At 40.2% G+C, this 17,694-nt stretch overlaps 2 protein-coding genes across 2 annotated transcripts in view; one reads left to right on the top strand and one right to left on the bottom strand.

The window, feature by feature from the left end:
- The window catches only part of fbn2 (fibrillin 2), an 82,044-nt gene extending 77,979 nt beyond the window's left edge, over positions 1-4,065 (top strand). Inside the window, exons 61-63 of the mRNA XM_078286238.1 lie at positions 1,838-2,069; positions 2,667-2,823; positions 3,685-4,065. Coding sequence (XP_078142364.1) covers positions 1,838-2,069; positions 2,667-2,823; positions 3,685-4,065 — 770 coding nt within the window. The remainder of the gene's footprint in view (positions 1-1,837; positions 2,070-2,666; positions 2,824-3,684) is intronic.
- Positions 4,066-7,301: 3,236 nt separating this feature from the next.
- Positions 7,302-17,694, bottom strand: part of slc12a2 (solute carrier family 12 member 2) — a 74,249-nt gene continuing 63,856 nt past the window's right edge. Inside the window, exons 24-27 of the mRNA XM_071906476.2 lie at positions 16,518-16,604; positions 15,536-15,671; positions 13,324-13,391; positions 7,302-11,195 (exon numbers count right to left, since the gene is read on the bottom strand). Of these exons, the coding sequence (XP_071762577.1) occupies positions 11,060-11,195; positions 13,324-13,391; positions 15,536-15,671; positions 16,518-16,604 (427 nt within the window). The 3' untranslated portion in view covers positions 7,302-11,059. The remainder of the gene's footprint in view (positions 11,196-13,323; positions 13,392-15,535; positions 15,672-16,517; positions 16,605-17,694) is intronic.

The following is a 17,694-nucleotide window of genomic DNA, read 5'->3' as shown; positions in this document are numbered from 1 at the left end:
GGTTTACAAACCGGGATAAAAAAATGTGACATAAAAGAACATTATAAGAATGCGTTCTATCTAAATCAAATTCTTAGCTGCATGCTTGAAGTTGTGGGTGGAGAAGATTAGTGCATGAATAAATGAATGAATGAATGAATGACACCCCTCGTAGAGTTTACCTGGAAAAAAGAGAATATACCAAACAAATTCACTAACACTAATCAAAGACAGTACTCACAGAAAATTAATGTTGTGGATGACTACAGACTCTGCATATAGTTTATTATGATGTCTTCTGCCCAGGTTGTTGCTGCATTTATTTGGAATAAAAATACAACTAACAACAATTTGAATATGTATTCATAAGTAACATAGTAAGCTTGGGCGATATCCAAAATTTAATATCGTGATACTGTCACACCAAAATATCACGATATACGATATTATTGCGATTTTATTTTATTTCTTACAAATTACATCAAAGTTCTTGGCTATAATATTAATTATTATTATTAACAGCCTAGAAATTTGATCTTACATTCCTGCTACTTCCAGAAAAATTGGCTGATTGTGGAAAAGGGAAGCCACTTAAATTAAAAAGACAAATTTTTCAATTCAAGTATGATTATTATTATTATTTTTTTTACTATCCTACCACTAGTAGACTATAGGTTTATAAGTTTAAAAGCTTGTACAATTGTGAATCTAAGCAACTAGGGATGCTTTCGACAGGCCGACACCCATTAACCGGTAACTAACGGGTTAATTTTTAAGAAAAAACGCAAAATGACGTGAAATACAAGAAAGTGGCGCTTTCCTTTTAGTCCGGCGCTCCATTGACTCAACTAGTGCATTGCCCGTTCGCCCCGCTGCTGCACAGAGCGCTGTTCGCTTGTTTATTCAAAGTTTATTAATAATGAACGTGTCGCGTGTCCAAATTGCACCAAATCCGACACTGCACGTCCTTGGTCCCCAGCAATACACCCGCCAAGTGTGAAGTAGATCGGACGAACGGTTCTCGAGATATGCGAAGGACACACACACTCACTCAGACTCACAGACAGACTCACAGACAGACAGAGATTCCTTGCTTTAGTAGATAGATGAGCTTTGGCGCCGCATTTCGAAGCGCTGTCCATTTGCTGTAATTTGCATATACATATCTGCACTTGTTATGCACGCCGCAGCGTAGCCCGTTTTAATATTAAGTGCTGACTTAATATGCCGACAGTTTCGGCGTACGCCGGTAGCAATTACAAGTGGACCCTATGCTGCAGTCCCTGCTCTCAGCGGAGGGAGGGAGCTACGCTGTGTGTGGGAAGCGCTGTGATCGTCAGACCTCTCTGGATTAGACAAGCAAGTAGAGAAAACCGGCATCAGCCGAACCAATTTATTACCAAATGCTTTGGGATTCAACACATTAACATTGCTTCCCATGGTCAGAAAAAGTCACCAGATTTGTTGCTAGTCGCTTTTGAGAAATAAAGTCGCCAGGGGGGTCTGAAAAGTCGCTAAGTCTAGCGACAAAGTCGCCAAGTTGGCAACACTAAATTAACCTATAAACCAACATGAGTAACCGGTCAAAAATATTCTCGGGGGTTAACCGATTAACAGTTAACCATTGACATCCCTATAAGCAACACATGGTGCCACGGCCAGAAAATATTGCAATCTTTACGAAATATCGCGATATTCGATAATATCGAATATCGGCCCAAGCCTATAACATACCAAATGATAATTAATCAGTCTTCTCCATAGATTTCACAAAAAATAGTCGCCACATACCTTCTGAATCCCCCATTGGAATAATTACTTCCAGCTTTTGTAACTTTCCAACCCTCTGCCCACCCAGATGAGAACGAGTGCTCTAACCCAGGTAGCTGCGGCTCCGCCTCCTGCTACAACACTCTGGGAAGCTTCAAGTGTGCCTGTCCCTCAGGCTTTTCCTTCAGCCAGTCCAGCAGCAACTGTGAAGACGTTGATGAATGTTCCACCAGCAAAAATCCCTGCAACTACGGCTGCTCCAACACAGAGGGAGGATACCTGTGTGGCTGTCCCACAGGCTACTATCGTGTGGGCCAAGGGTAATGATCAGCGCATTGTTGGTTTGATATTGAGATTTTATTAAATGTCAGATATCAGCCAGTCAGTGTGGTCCACCTCTGATATGATGGAGGTTCCTCCTGACCACAGCTACAGAAAAACAGCCTGGAAAACCTGACATAACATTTTCTGATTTTGTTTTTGGGAATTAATTCTGTATTCATAGGTACTAAATTAGTTTCCCCTACCATTGAATAGGTGGGGTGTCACCCTGCCTTAAAGAGCTGCTCACCCTAAAATAATTTCATTAGTCTGGGTTTCAGTGGAGAGTTGTAGTGTCCATGATGGACTAAATGCTGTTTCAGAGGCTTTTCCACCCTGACAACAATACAGTTCTGGGGGAAACACTGAATACTTGGAGTTGTGTGGCAATAATTTGCTGGCTATCGGCAGCTTCAATGCAAAAATATCAGTACCAGCCTTCAAAAACCCGTATTGGTCAAACATGAATTATGTGGGTTTGTGATTAGCTGATAATTAAAGCAAAAATCGAACCTAAACACAGTTCACATGCTTTTCCTGTGATGTTAAATCAGTCAATATCTGCAAACACAAACAAACTTCCAAACTTTGTGCAGGCACTGTGTGTCAGGTATGGGCTTGGACAGCCAGTTTAGCCCTGCTGGAGGAGAAAATGCCTTGTCTGCAGAAACCTGCTATGGATGCAAGATCAGCGACTTCCCCAAGAAGAATGGGCGCAACAGACGCAACGCAAACCAAACAGACATTATACAGGTGAGAGATGAAATCCTGATCTGATATCCCAAACTCTTCTGATGTTTGTTGACAGTAATTCAAATCCACCAAGTTTTTGAATTCTGTGGTTTGAAATAGAGATTTGTTAAAAAAGCTGCACAAGGCAATTTCACACACTGGTGGCTCCAAATGGTAGTGAGAGGTAACTGTTTGAAATGAGTGAGTCCAGCTTTCTGTTGTAGCCCCGCTTTGTGATTTAGGTTGATAAGACGAGTGTGTTTTTACATAACAACGGCACTAGTGCATGCAAGCATCTAGTGCAGTGGTTCTCAACATGGGGGTCCGGAGACCACCAGGGGTCCTTGAGGGGGTTCCAGGGGGTCCCCAGCAAATTGATGAATTGTTAAACTTCACCATTATTTCATTTATAAGAAGTTAACACAATTAGAGAATGCAGAATAATGACTGTTTTGATCATAGTTCCACTGTTATCTCTCTACCTACAATACAGATAGTCAAGGAATTCTGGAAAAATCATATTTAACAATAAAAATATTCTCATCTAAAATCTCATCAAATGGGGGTCCGTGGTTCTAATGTGGACTACATTTGGGGTCCTTGATATGAAAAAAGTTGAGGATCACTGGCTTAGACAGTGCATACCCGAATCCCCACTGCAGCACTGCGCATTGAAAAAAAACATTACAAACCAACCAACTAACCAATGAACAAAGCAATGAACACGCAGCACCTAAAAATCTTGTCTAGTGCAGCTTTCAAGTCAAAAAAAAAAAGCTAAAATACGTCATCTTTCCACCAATTTGACAGATCCGTTTGTCTGCACTTGTATGTCACTGATGACCCTGAGAATGAATGCTTGAAATCCCTCCCACCTCACAGCACAGCCATGTTAGCCTAGCAAGCCTCGCCATGGAGGAACTCCTCAACCTGGTCCTCAATGCCTCCCAGCTTGACCCCAACAATCACATCCTGGAGCTACTACCGGCCATCAAGCCTTTGTCTGGACGCATCCACTACACGATCACCGCCGGGAACCTCGACGGCCTGTTTCATATACAGCGGCACGAAGGCCTCAGCTACCTGCACAGCACCGAGAGGAAGCCTATCGCTGCACCGCAGGAATACACACTGGAGATCTGCAGCTTGCTTATGCGTGGAGAAGGTCCAATCAGAGAGCCGGAGAACTACCAGAGCCAAGAAAACCTAACAGGGGGGCTTGGGCAGAAGTTGCGGATGAGGTTGCGCATCCAGCTGCAGTAGCGGGAAAACACGCTCTACTCACATAACGGTGCTTTCTTGTTCACTGTCGAGCCACAGAAGATACAGTTTTGGGTGTCGCGTTGCTCTACCGCCCAATTTCTTCATGTTCAAAGTACTGTACGATCTGTGTTTTTATTATCAAGAAAGTGAATGGAAGCTTAAAGCTTAAAATGTGCAGTGCGCTGCCTCTTGTGGCCCTTTTGGCCGGGTGCTCTGCTATCACTACAACATGAGGAAAACCATGAGGAACGTGGGATAGTGGCACTCCAAACATCCAGAGGCACAGTAGGCTCTAAATGATGCAAAATTTGTGATGTATGAGGTCATTTTTGAATGGAAGTATCTCAGCTTTCAGAATGTCCCTCCATGACTTTTCCCAGACTCAGTTTGTGTACAAACCAGTGGTGTTGGAGTTTCAAAATCACACAGGGAAATAGTTGTATATTGATATTTACCCCCCTTCAATTGACAGGTTGTTGCCCATCTCTTTGACCCCCCAAAATCCACTGCTCTTTCAAGTGAACAGTGTACACAGCACAGTTCCACTGCAAAAAACATCCATTTTAACAAGTCATTTAGTCTCATATTCAGCCGTCAAATCTTATTTTTCTTAAACCAAGAGAAACATTCTGCCAGTGAGGAGAGATAACTCCACTTGTTTCCAATGCAGCTTCACTTGTCAGAATAAGGCAGATCACTGAACTGCTATCAAGAAAATGACACTTGATTCTACAAAATTCTTGAAACGAGTTGAGTTGCATTGAAAACAAGTGAAACTATCTGGCAGGTTTCTTCACTTGTTTTAAGAAAATTACGATTTTAGGACTCAATAATAGACTAAATGACTTAACAAAGGATGATAACAAAGGAGTCTATGATCAGAGTGTATGTCTTTTTTTTTTGGAGATCATATCTGAAAATGGAAACTGTGCCATAATGCTGACATAATTACTCACAGATTATATTCTTGAAAAACACATTCACCATCGTGAAAAAATCAGACTACAATTATGTTAAATGCCATAATTTTCTAAACATATACCTAAAGACTATTGTGAGCCTCAGAGTTGTATTTATTTAAACAACACCAAATTTGTACAGTGCCTTTGACTGTAAACAACTGGCGGGGTTTCTTCCTCTACTTGTTTCCATACATACAGTATCTATGCAGAGAAAGTCTATCACTTGGAAAATAGAAAAAACAAGCTATGTTCCACTATCTAGTTTCATTATGTTGATAAGTCATGTTACTATGTGGACATTTTGCAATACATTGAATACGAATGTGTTGTTTAATAGTTTTAGCATTTGTCACTGTTAAATATGAACTCTGTGATGTGAAGCCATGAAATATTACAGAATTGTAAAAAAAAAAAGTGCTATTTAACCATTATTGAATTAATGCATTTTTGTGTTTTAAACAGTCATGCCAAAAATGTTACAATGTTTTTATTATGTTTTTTTACATGATATTGATCCATTTGACAATTTACCATGCAGTTGCTAAATTATAGATTTGTGAATATTTATAGACATTTTACTAATTTTCATATCTACAGTAACATCTTTTGTGTGCGTGCATGTTTATTTTTTATTTTCATTTTTGTTTTGGAGACCTTTTTGAAAACCATTGATGTTTTTGAAACAAATGCAGAAGAATATGTTTACAATTTTTAACTTTTGGGAAATGCTGTCTCCAGTCACTGGGTGGCACTATTGTTAAATATAAATAATATTCATGAGGCTGACCCATTATGGGTGCTTTGGGTGCTTTTTGTAAATTGCTAAACTGTGAAATGTGAAAGAAATCGGATGCTTGTTTTTTGATGCTTCTTTCAGGTTTGCAATCATGATTAATAACCTTAAGTTTTTAAATGACATGGGAGCCACAACTCTACTAAAACATATAGTCCACCTTTCTATTAAAAGAAAGACAACATGCTCCTGAAATTGATTAGTGGATGTTTTTATTGGTGTCCTGTTACAAAAAACAGAATGACAATAATTGCACTAAAGAAGGGCAATAATTATGAGTTTCTCAGTTATATGGAGACAACATCTTGCTAAACTCCATCTAAGACGCTGATATTTTAATATGGCATTTTTTATATCACCTCCTTTCATCGAGGATGTGGTCTTTTGCTTACAGATCTGGTGATAAATGATGACAGAATTGTGATACACGGTGGTTTAATCCTCTCTAAGGATGTTGGTACACAAGACTTCTGCGCTGATATGCAGGGCCTGCAAATGTGCATCATTGGCTCTCCACATTATTACATTTACAGAGCTGATGTGTAAGTGTGCATCACAAGCTGTTCACATTACTGTAACTTAATGAAAATGTAAGGTTATTTTACGGGATTACTGGTTCGTAGAGTTTACAGATGGAATTGCGTACAGTATGTACTGTGTAATTTGTCCAGAAGTGCAAATGCATGTTGCATAGGTGATATCAGGCTTCACTGTTGTGGAGAAGTAACTCCAATATTGCTGATTTCCATGATTTAACTTCATATGAAAGATGGTCCTCTATGAAACGCTTTCAAAACCCTTTGATAAACTCATAAATGCATGGGGGTCAGGCAAAAAAACAACTGTTTACCTTAGTTTGTGACAAGTTGACATTTTGAGGATACAGGATTTTCACACAACAGCAACAATAATTTAGATGCTAGCTATGGGTTTTAAAGAGTGAATCAACACTAAATCATGTTTTTGACCTGTGAAACATTGTTATATGGCTTCTATATAGCGAATAACGTTAATCCTGTATTTAAATGCAACATTTTTCAAATTTAGTGCTGCATTGCTTCTATGGGCATTCTCATTGCACTGCGCTCTATGGGCTGAAACTTCAAAAGTCAAATGCTTTGCGATCATGAAATCGTTACCAGCCACAAGATGGGTGATCTGTTATCACACACACTCCCACCCCTTTTCTGTAAAAAAATACAGATTACACTTCCATGTAGGTCTCCATTTGCAGTGCGACTAAAGTTGCCTGAGTTACTTTATACAGTTTCACTTTGGTAGGACATGCTCACTACTGAATTTCGGTAGGCAACCTTCAACATCAACCGCACTGATCTGCATTCAAGATTTGATTGCAACTCTCAATATAAATAGTTGCAAAACAAGCAAAGTTAGCCTTTGTGAAGTTAGATATATAGTGCATATAGTGAAATATCCAGAATTCAGCTTTACAATGAGGTGGCAAGAGAGGAGACAGTTACTTCAAAGATAATTGATTTATTTCATTTGATTTATTTATTGCAATAAAAGATGTACAAAGTATTGGTAATCATAAATGTTAAAATGTTAGAAAAAGCATATCTGTGACGGTTAACAGTACAGTATATCAAAACATTACTGTTTCAACCGGCTGGGTAGATTCCATCCACTTGTGTGTGTGTGAAAGCAGGAGAAAACGGATTGAAACTGCTTTTGTTATCATCGCTTTTCTTCAAAAAGGCATTTAAAAGATAGAAATATACAGATTGAAAAAAAAAAAAAGGAAACAAAAAGACAAAATTTGCTGAAATCAAAAGTCAAAAAAGAAGAAGAAAAGAAACAAAAAAATCAACATGCAAATTAACTTAAAACCAAAACCAAAAAATAGAAAGAAAAAAAGACTTGGAGAAAATTCTAAACTAAAATAAATATATCTTTCTCCATATTAATTTTGACATTAATATTCCACTCCCTTAATTTATGCCATTAGACTACTACGTTTATTTACAGGTTAGTTTTGTAGTGTGAACTAGAGGAGGACAAGTCATGAGATATTCAGACCGTGTTATGCTTTCTTTCTCCATTCACCATCATGGCTCAAACTCATGACAGATGGCGGGGTTTGGAGAGAAAAGGGGGGGGGGGGGGGCTTTGGCTAAAAAATACATACATGATGAAGACGACGTCTGAAACATGGCGTTGTGGAGGACAGGTGACATTTGGTTTCTTAAAACAGAGCACAGTAGTAGCGTCGGTTGGGCTGAATAGGAGGCTGGGAGGACCGCCGCTGTCCTTCCAGCTGCAGCCCAACACTACGCTTGAGTCTATCTATCAATACATTAATGAAGAAAACACACAAACATTCATTATTTGGTTGTGACATATCAATAGCGATTGTTTTTTTTCGTTTAATGTGACATATCAAAGACAAAGATCCCCTCCGAGTTGTATTGATACAGTTATATATATATATATATATATATATATATATATGTTTACATATATATATGTTAATATACAAATAGAGTAACCCGTGTTGTTATTTGTAATGTTGCTGCTTTGTAACAGTAGTGGAGGACGAGTGCTTCACAGCAGCACACTGAACATATCCTTGTTTAACTGTGCCTTCGGATTTTTAAAAAGCTTTCCCGTTCCCCCACCCGTTACATGCTTTGCACATACTCTAAAGAAAGGTGTTTACACTAGTGTGCATATTATATACACACATATATATACACACACACACAGAATGTGTATGTACTCTATGCATATATACACATACACAAACCCATACACACACACATATATATATGTATATAAAAATCCTGGCGCACACATTCTCTAGATGAAAGACACAGAGTGATGGGATGTACATGTAGTTGTATGGATGGTAATAGTACATTGAACCTGAAACACAGCACTCTGCACTTTGATGTTTATGCGGGACTGGAATCCGTTGGAACTTGTGAAAACGTGGCCAGAAAACAGTTCGTAGAAATGAGAATGAAAAACGAAAAAAGGTGACTCTATACACTAACCCCTACTTGGTAGTATTCATCAGATTTACATTCAGCTAACCTAAGCATTGTGTCACATTCCTCTTTTGAAATTGCATACAGTAAAAAGACTATGGAAAGACTGGGCTAAATGCTAAAATTGCCTAGGAACCGTTTCTTGGGGAAGGCGAGGCAAAAGAAGTACGTTACGAATAAAAACAACCCTGTTTTGATCCATTAGCTTTGCGGCAGTTTCTAATCTCGTCTCCGGTAGCTTGGTATACTTCGCTACCTGCTTGGAGCCATGGTACCTTTCATATGAACCAACTGGTCTTGAGTTAGCAAATAAAAAATATACGGGACCTGCCTACAATGTCCCTTAAATGAACTGAGGTGAATAGAGCCTGTCGCGTGAAGGAGTGAATGGGCTTTTATCACGAGTACTTAATGCAACACAAGCTCATATGCATAGAGGTATATCTTCACCCACCTTGACACATTCGAATCCATTCCTTCTACTTGCAAGTTTTCTTGTTTTAAACGTTCGTGGCATTCATCAATTCTGCCCAGCAGTCGCATAAACAAGTTACCCATCTGGGCCTTGTGGGAATGGGAAGCTAGCAGTTCATTATACGACAGGATGGCAGACACGCATGCATGAGTGCAAAACTCTAGTCTACTGTAGCGCTAAGAATGGCAAAGTGGAATATGTTCGGTGCCGTTGTCTGTCGCAGAATGAATTAACTCCACCCACGAGACAAAAAGAAGACACTGTCCACGATTCAGCACTTTCCAAGCAAGGAGCAAGCCTACAGCAAGCACTGTAACAAACTAACGCAGGTGGAGGGTGGACTTGAAATGGAAACAAAATTAAGATGTATATACATACACATAGTTGTACTGAAAATACTTGGTAAAGAGGACCGACAACTTACTCTCTTTACACACTACTAATGGATCGCTAGCTATATCTGCATTTACCCATGAGAGGAACTCAATCATCCAGCCAGTATGGCTTATAAGAGAAAAGGAAATTATGACAATCGTTAGTTCTAGCATTAAGGCAAGGTATTAAGTAAGTTGTGGGGGGTGGAGCAGTTTCTTTACAAGAGAAGAATCATACATGAGAACACGGAACAAAACGCAAAGGTTGTGGTTGAAAGAAACACTTGTTTAGTTAACTAGCAGCTATGTAGGACAGCTCGTCTTCTCGCCTGACACGCAACAAATCCTAACCTTTGGATCTTGAATGCAAGACCCACAGACAAATATTTGTAGGCACCACTCAACTGTCCCAGTTGAAGCTGAATTGTGTCTTGTGTTGAGTAGCCGAGTAGCGCGCTAAGAAATATATCCGTTTATTTGTGTTAAAAAGGAAGACTCGAATGTGGATAGAAATAAAAACACCAAGGCCAAAAAACAAAATCGATTAGGGTAAGAGAGAGAAGTGACAGAGAAAGTCTTCATGCAATCAAGTGGACACCCTTCACTAAATTCATGCAATCCACTCGCATAAATACAATTCTCCAACTAAAAATGAATCACATTTAAAACCCAATAATAAAAGTAAGTATTATCCATCAATATATAGGTACTATTATCAATCTGGATAGAGATCAATAATTTAATCTGATTCAACTGGAAGGCACATCCATAAGGCTTTATAAGGTTTTGCAAAGCATTCTGCATGGTTCTCTCCCAATACTAAAGGAAAACAAATGGGGTGATTATTGCTGCATCACAAACACAAAAATGACCCAATTAACCGTAGAATTATGACATCAAGATAATCCAAAAAAATAATAATAGCAATATTAACAATGATGTGAACATTGTGCACAACTGCTTTCAAGCCAGAGAGAAATCAACTTAAAAAAAAACAAAAAAAAAGAAATTGTTCATTTTTGTGAGGAAACCATAACAGACAAGAGCTAAATCCAAATGCTTCGGTCTCCATTTTGGGATAAATTAAATAAAAACGAGCAGGGACTCACCAGCTGGGCAACTTTACAGCTCACCCGCCCCCTTCACTTGTGCGGGGGGGGGGGGGGGACATATCTCAAGCGACATTTCCTTCATCGTTATTAATATCATCATCATCACTATTCTCGTCAATGGCTGCATTTTCTACCATCATTGGAGTGTATGTGGTGCACCTTTTTAAGCTAGGACTGAAACTGGGATGTGTATGTGGGGCCTGCTCCCGGAGGCAGCGGGTGGATGTGAGTGTAAAATAGCTTGGATTTGTTTCTACTCGTGTAGGTTTAAGAGTAGAAGGTGAGGACGCTCTGGTGGTTGCCGCGCACCAGGAGGATGGGTGGCAGGTCCTTGGATAAAGCCTCCAGCCAGGCCATGTACAGAGCACTGGACACCGTTCCCTTCCTCGCCAAGGGCATGCTCCTGCAGGGACAAAAAGAGAGCGAGTTGAGGAAGGGAGATTGTTAACGGGCATCCCCAGGACAGCTGCTTGGATTAACACATGGGCTTAGGCTTGTAAAGATCCATGATGCTGAGGGGAACATGCGTAAATCTGTGACTGTCTGTTAGGGCTGGGTATCGTTTCAAAAATTACGATACCAGTACCAATACCAGTACCCTTAAAGTGATACCGATACCAATAGAGTACTTCATTCGATACCTTTTTTTTTACGTTTTGGTGGCATCTCGCCACGCTGAACTGCCAACTCCGTCACATACACCGCGCTCGGCTTCACCACCACAGACTGTATGGGTTGTAGCTGCTGCGGTAGTGGGCCAATCACACGTCGCATTAAATTGAAGAACGCTTGCGGTGATTGACTACGAGCAAAACCATACAAATAGTCTTTTTTTTCTAGATCTGTGTACAAAAAGTATCGAATGCAGGTATCGTTGGACTGGATAAGTTTCGATACTACTTGGTACTGGGTTATTTCGGTCGATACCTTAAAGGTATCGAGTACCGATACCCAGCCCCAGTCTGTACTTTGGTGGTATTGAGACCCCACTTGCCCACATTGCTAAACCAAATTTTCAGGTCTGCCAGTTCTTTTTCTACATCATCTCATTGGACATCAGGTTCCCGCATAACCTTCATCCAAAGTTGTCCAGAAATATCAAGTCCCTCCCACCACCCTAGATCCATCCACCCCAAATCCAGAGTTTCCAGGTCCGTCCACCCCAGATCCAGAGTTTCCAGGTCCGTCCACCCCAGATCCAGAGTTTCTAGACTCCTTTAGCTCAGGTCCAGAGATTCCAGGTCCTACCACCCCAGTTTCAGAGTTTCTAGATCCCTTTACCCCAGGTCCAGAGTTCCCAGGTCCCACCACCCCAGATCCAGAATTTCCAGATCTCTCCACCCCATATCCAGACTTTCTAGATTCCTTTAGCTCAGGTCCAGAGTTTCCAGGTCCCACCACCCCAGTTTCAGAGTTTCTAGATCCCTTTACCCCAGGTCCAGAGTTTCCAGGTCCCACCACCCCAGATCCATTGTTTCTAGATTACTCCTCCCCAGATCCTAAATTTCCACATCCTCCCATCCAAGATCCAGAGTTACCAGATCTCTCTATCCCAGATTTAAAGTTCCAGGTCCCTCCAGCCAAGATCTAAAGTTACCAGATTACTCCACCCCAGATCCATAGTTTCTAGATCCCTCCACCCCAGATCCAGAGTTTTTGGGTCCCTCCACCCCAGATCCACAGTTTCTAGATCCCTCCACCCCAGATCCTAAGTTTCTACATCCTTCCATCCAAGATCTAGAGTTACCAGATCCCTCAATTCCACATTTAAGGTTTGCAGGTCCCTTCACTTAAGATCTAAAGTTACCAGATTGCTCCACCCCAGATTCAGAGTTTCCAGATTCCTCCACCCCTCAGTTTTCACTTGACTGTTTGGGTTTTCATTTCCCCCAGTGCTCCTGCATCTCACTTCACAGTGCCATAGACAAGTAATCAATATTTCATAATGCCCAGTGTTTTCCAGCCCACCAGTCTCTTCAAATCCCTACAAGTCCTCACAGACTAATGCAGAGGCTGGAGAAAACAGAGTCTTGACTAGTGAAGTTAGGCAAGTTGGCATTGCATCAGCTGCTACATAAGCTCTCCCCTGAATCCCCCCCATTGACTCAGTGGGTGCAATAAACAGTTTGATGAATCACGTTGAGGAAAAAAAAAACTTGTTAAACTTGTTTTTTCTCATTAAAATCATGGAACTCATTGAGGTGAGCGTAAAATTATTTTAAAAAAGTAGTGTCACCAGCAAAGTTCAGCACAACCAACATTTGTAAAACCATTATATTAAGAAGGGGGGAGGGAGGACAGAGGAAGGCAGATGGGTAATGATGAAATGGGATACCCAGTTCGTGTGATGTGTGGAAGCGGCTGCTGGCGTCTCCATTTACATGGTCGCCTGGCTAATTCACTTAGAGATCCTCATTGACAGAAACACCTGGCCAATTTCACAATTGCACACTGCTAGAGGTCCAAAAAATTAGGGTATCTCTCTCTTTCTCACACACACACACACACACACAAACAGACAGTGGGCTTACATGACGATGAGGTTGGCTGTGCTTGAGTGCTCCTTCAGCAGCTCGTTGAGTCTGATCTGGCGATTAGTCTGAAGAGCAAAACAAACACACGGATTTGGGTTAGACATACAGGTATCAGCTTGCCTGATAATCACCTCAAGCTACTTTACTACTGACTCTAAGCCAACAGTGCAGCAGTGTGGGGCATAGGTTTTTCCCCGTAAAAGACACTTGCCCCGCCCAGAGTCAGTTAAATTAGGCTACAACTCTATCCCTTTAACCCTGCAGCCTATCTGAAAAGCTTTATAGAAGTAGTTGTTGTATGGCTCAAAATGTTTAATCATTGCCCCAATACTTAAACAACAGCAGTGATATATTTTTCACAAAATTGCCCGTCTATCTCTGATACTAGCCTGGTTAAACAATCAACAGTGCCATCACAATCTATGACAGCTAATCCAGTTATAGTTGATCTACCAAGGGTCTTTACAGTAAAGAGCTTATGCATAATTACATATTTAGGTAATTATTTTGTAAGATTTAGAGAAGGTTCTACATGGGTTACCTATAAATAGAGATATTTACCAATACACAGGATGGGTATGTCTTTGGGGTTGCAGATGTTTTGTTGAATTAGACCCACAACACCTCCAAAAGACTAAATGGGAAGCCCTGGTTTCACAGGACCACCTGCGAAACCAGGACTGCACTCGCTTTCAGCGCCCATTGTACATACACTCACCTACACCATTATGACACTGCACCCATACTTAGACTTACTCCTCACCCATCTCACCTAATAATTTCTAACCACACCATAAATCGCATCATCAAGTAATGGGACAAGTACAGCGACAGCTGACCTCTGTTAAATGGGCTGTTTCAAACCAGTTCAAAGACCAAATTGCACCAACAATGAGAGTAATAGACAATAGAATCACCAATGTAAAAGCAATTACACCAGGATCTGAGGATGGTGAAGGACTACCCACTTCTGCTACCATAGCTAAGCAATCATATCATCGTCTATTATTGTAGCCATGTAGGGCTAGGCGATATGGTTGAAATCAATATCAGGATAATCAAAGTGTCAAACTAAACTGAAAATATATTCCTTAAAATGTTTCATACCTCATTGTGTCAGTTGTTAAATAACAGAACTGTGAATCACCATTTCACAACGTATCATATCACCACGATATGATTCCACTGAAAGACGATACACGATCATATTGAACTATTATGTTGTATTTGCTTTGATATATATATTTTGTTTTCTACTGGTGTTGCTGTGTTCAAAGTAGGTTTGGTTGTGCCAAGACAAAGACCGTCACAACTCTATTGCACTTGTCCCAACATGGAACTTAGTTAAAGTTTATGTAATACCATCTTCCTAAGCTTTTCACAGGCTTCTCTGACATAGATGGCATTACCTCTGCTTCAATGTAGAATCTTCTGTCTGACAGTTTCCCCTTTACAGTGGAGATGGTCCCTGATTTGTATGATTTTACTTTCATTGGAGTTCATTTTAGGTTATCATTCCTTTTGGCAAGCAGCCTTTTTGTTCAGGATGCAAAATCCGTCCCTGAAGCCTTTTGTCACACACAACCCACTTTGATGCCCGAATGATTACCTCCACCACCGTAATGAATGCTAAAAGGGTGAATTTGCACCCTGCCATGATACCAATTTCCCGGCACTGCCAATTGCATCATGAATTCTAATGTTTCAAAGCATATCTATTTTTCTTTGAAGCAGACTTTAACTAGATTTTTTATGTCTAGTCTAGTCGTGTTTATTTATAGCCCTTTATCACAAGCATGTCTCAAAGGGCTTTACATAGCATCATATACAGTACATGTCATATACTGTACATACTAGTATACTAGTGTAGTACATATATATATATATATATATATATGTATATATATACGCACACTATATACTACATATACTGTATATACACTATATACTACTACAGAACCAAATTTTCTATGGTCATTTTACGTAAAAAAAAATTTTTTTACATCTATAAATATAACAAAAAGAAAAAAAAAGCCCTCTTCTGTCATTTGGTTGATTGAAATTATAATGTCTGTGTGTTCTAAACACCCTGAGAAAACTGGCATTCCTGAAAGCAAAAATCAAATTTTGGTGATATTCAATTGTCGAAGATATAGCCATTTTTTTTGAATGCGTTGTTTGTCCAGAGTGTGAAATGCAGTATGTTCACCTTGGCGCGATAGAGCTCCAGCTCATTGTCAGTAATCCTCCAGGGTTCACTGTTCTTCAGCCTCTCGGCAGCCTCCTGCTCCATGTCGTCCTCCTTCAGCCGATACGGCTCAATCATCTCCTCAAAGGCCGACGTGCTGGACAACAACGGGTTCATGCTTAGTCCGTGGTGTATTTTTTCAATCATCATTTGTTGAAAGACAAGTTTATATCTTATCAAATATTATCTTATATCCCTGAGCTTCTGCATCTAATAACGCAGGCAATATTTTGGCCTGTTTTGTATTGAGTCTTTACACAAGCACACCACATGAGGGTGGCATGGAGTCGCACTGCCATTACACCTCTTACCATTTATCTATGATTATGTGTATGTGTGTATGTAGTGAACACAGAAGTGCTATCTGGAACAGTGATCAGGGCAATTTAGGATAATTAACATTACAAATTCTTAAAATCTTCAAATTACTTAAAGATAACCACTTATTTAATGTTGTGCTATTGATGTTTGGCCTCTGTATGGATGTTTCTGTTGCGAAATCTGCTATTTGGTATTCTGACAGATATAGAAAATTTCTTGTCTGTACAACACTGGAGTCTCTATGCAATTCTGCAAATCAGATTTTTCTTTGAATGCATTATATGAATTTCTGTACTCTTGATGATGGTTTAACAACTGAAATCTCAGCCATAAATTAGCAGTGCATTGCAATGCTTTACTATGGCTGCAGATGGCATGCAGATTCTTCACCAAGCTTATTTTCTTCTTTGTGCACCTGCGACCAAAAACACTTAGGTGTGCAGATATTTTTTGCTTTCCTCAAGGAATGAAAGAAATGCATTAATCATAATAAAAATCCTGACATAAAACACACAAGCTCTTTAAAATCTTACCCTAAAATAGATCTTACGTGGTGAGCTGAAAACCAGATGAAAGTAGAGTCAACTATTACGCTAAGGGGGGTTTATTGAAGAGCTCTTACCTCTCCTTCTTGGGCTTGGTGTTGATGTCTCCCAGCACGGTGATATCAGAGAAGTCTATCCTGAACTTGCTGAGCAGAGTGGCCATCCTGCGCGGAAAACACAAGAACAAAGAGAGTTGTAATAAACCCCCGAAACCACTTGCGAGATATACTCCATCCGAGGAGCTTTGGTTGGAGATAACAGCCATGACTCATTCTGAGGGGCAGAAGAAGCCATTTTGAATAGGTTTGTTTGAACACATTTTTTTTTTTTGGGGGGGGGGGAAGAAGAAAAGTAGGAAAGGGTTTGTTGTAAGCGGACTGGCTTTCTTTTTATGATAGTCATTTCCTTCAGCTTTAACTTCAAAGAATGTGCGTGTTTTTAAACATTATATGCAGTGCCAGCACATGGTGCCTCCAAACCATGGCGTTTTCCTTTGAGCACAAGAAATAAGACACAATCTACTTGCTCATTGACGAGAAACGCTAGAAAAAAAACAAGCTTGAAAAGGTGCGAAAAAGGTGCAAAATGTACCGAGGTGTCGAATGTGTGATGAAATGCTTCGTTTTGGGAGTTTCTAGTAATCGAACACAAAAGGGGGTTTCGAAGTGCACATACAAATCTCTGCTTACACACAGAGATGAAAGGATTGGTTGCTAACACTGAGCTAATTTTATCCAACAAAAGGAGGCAGGAGGCAGCTGTGGGGGACAATGAGAGAGAGAGAGAGAGGGGGGGGGGGGGGGGGGAGAGAGAGAGAGAGAGAGAGACAGAGAGAGAGAGAGAATGTGTGTAGACGTAAGAGCACAGGAGGGTGAGAGATGCCTTTGTGCTGAAAACTGATACGGCCATGTGGGTTTATATTACCTGGCATGTTGAGTGAGAGTATTAAGAGACAGGAACGTGCAAGGTAAAAATAAAGCAAGTAAAAGCAATAATCTGCAACATTTTCATATGAATAAGTCAGTTTTGCTCCTCTCTATCTGATTGATAGAACAGAATAGCGAATCTACCTACAGCCAGTTCATGAAGGCTGTTTCTGTGTCAGTTATTTCAAATTTTATGGATTGGATTGTTTTATGGATATGGATTTATGGATTTGATTGTTTTCCTATCGCTGGCAGTGCTGGACACACTGTTTGATTGACAGGTGATCTCTGGGAAGTGCAGTGCAGAAACACCACAGCAATGAGACAA

This window comes from Centroberyx gerrardi, chromosome 2 (genome assembly GCF_048128805.1).
Source record: "Centroberyx gerrardi isolate f3 chromosome 2, fCenGer3.hap1.cur.20231027, whole genome shotgun sequence".
In the NCBI taxonomy this organism is placed as follows: Eukaryota; Metazoa; Chordata; class Actinopteri; order Beryciformes; family Berycidae; genus Centroberyx; species Centroberyx gerrardi.
The sequence above is the reverse complement of the archived record's forward strand: the minus strand, read 5'-3'. Positions and strand labels throughout refer to the sequence as shown.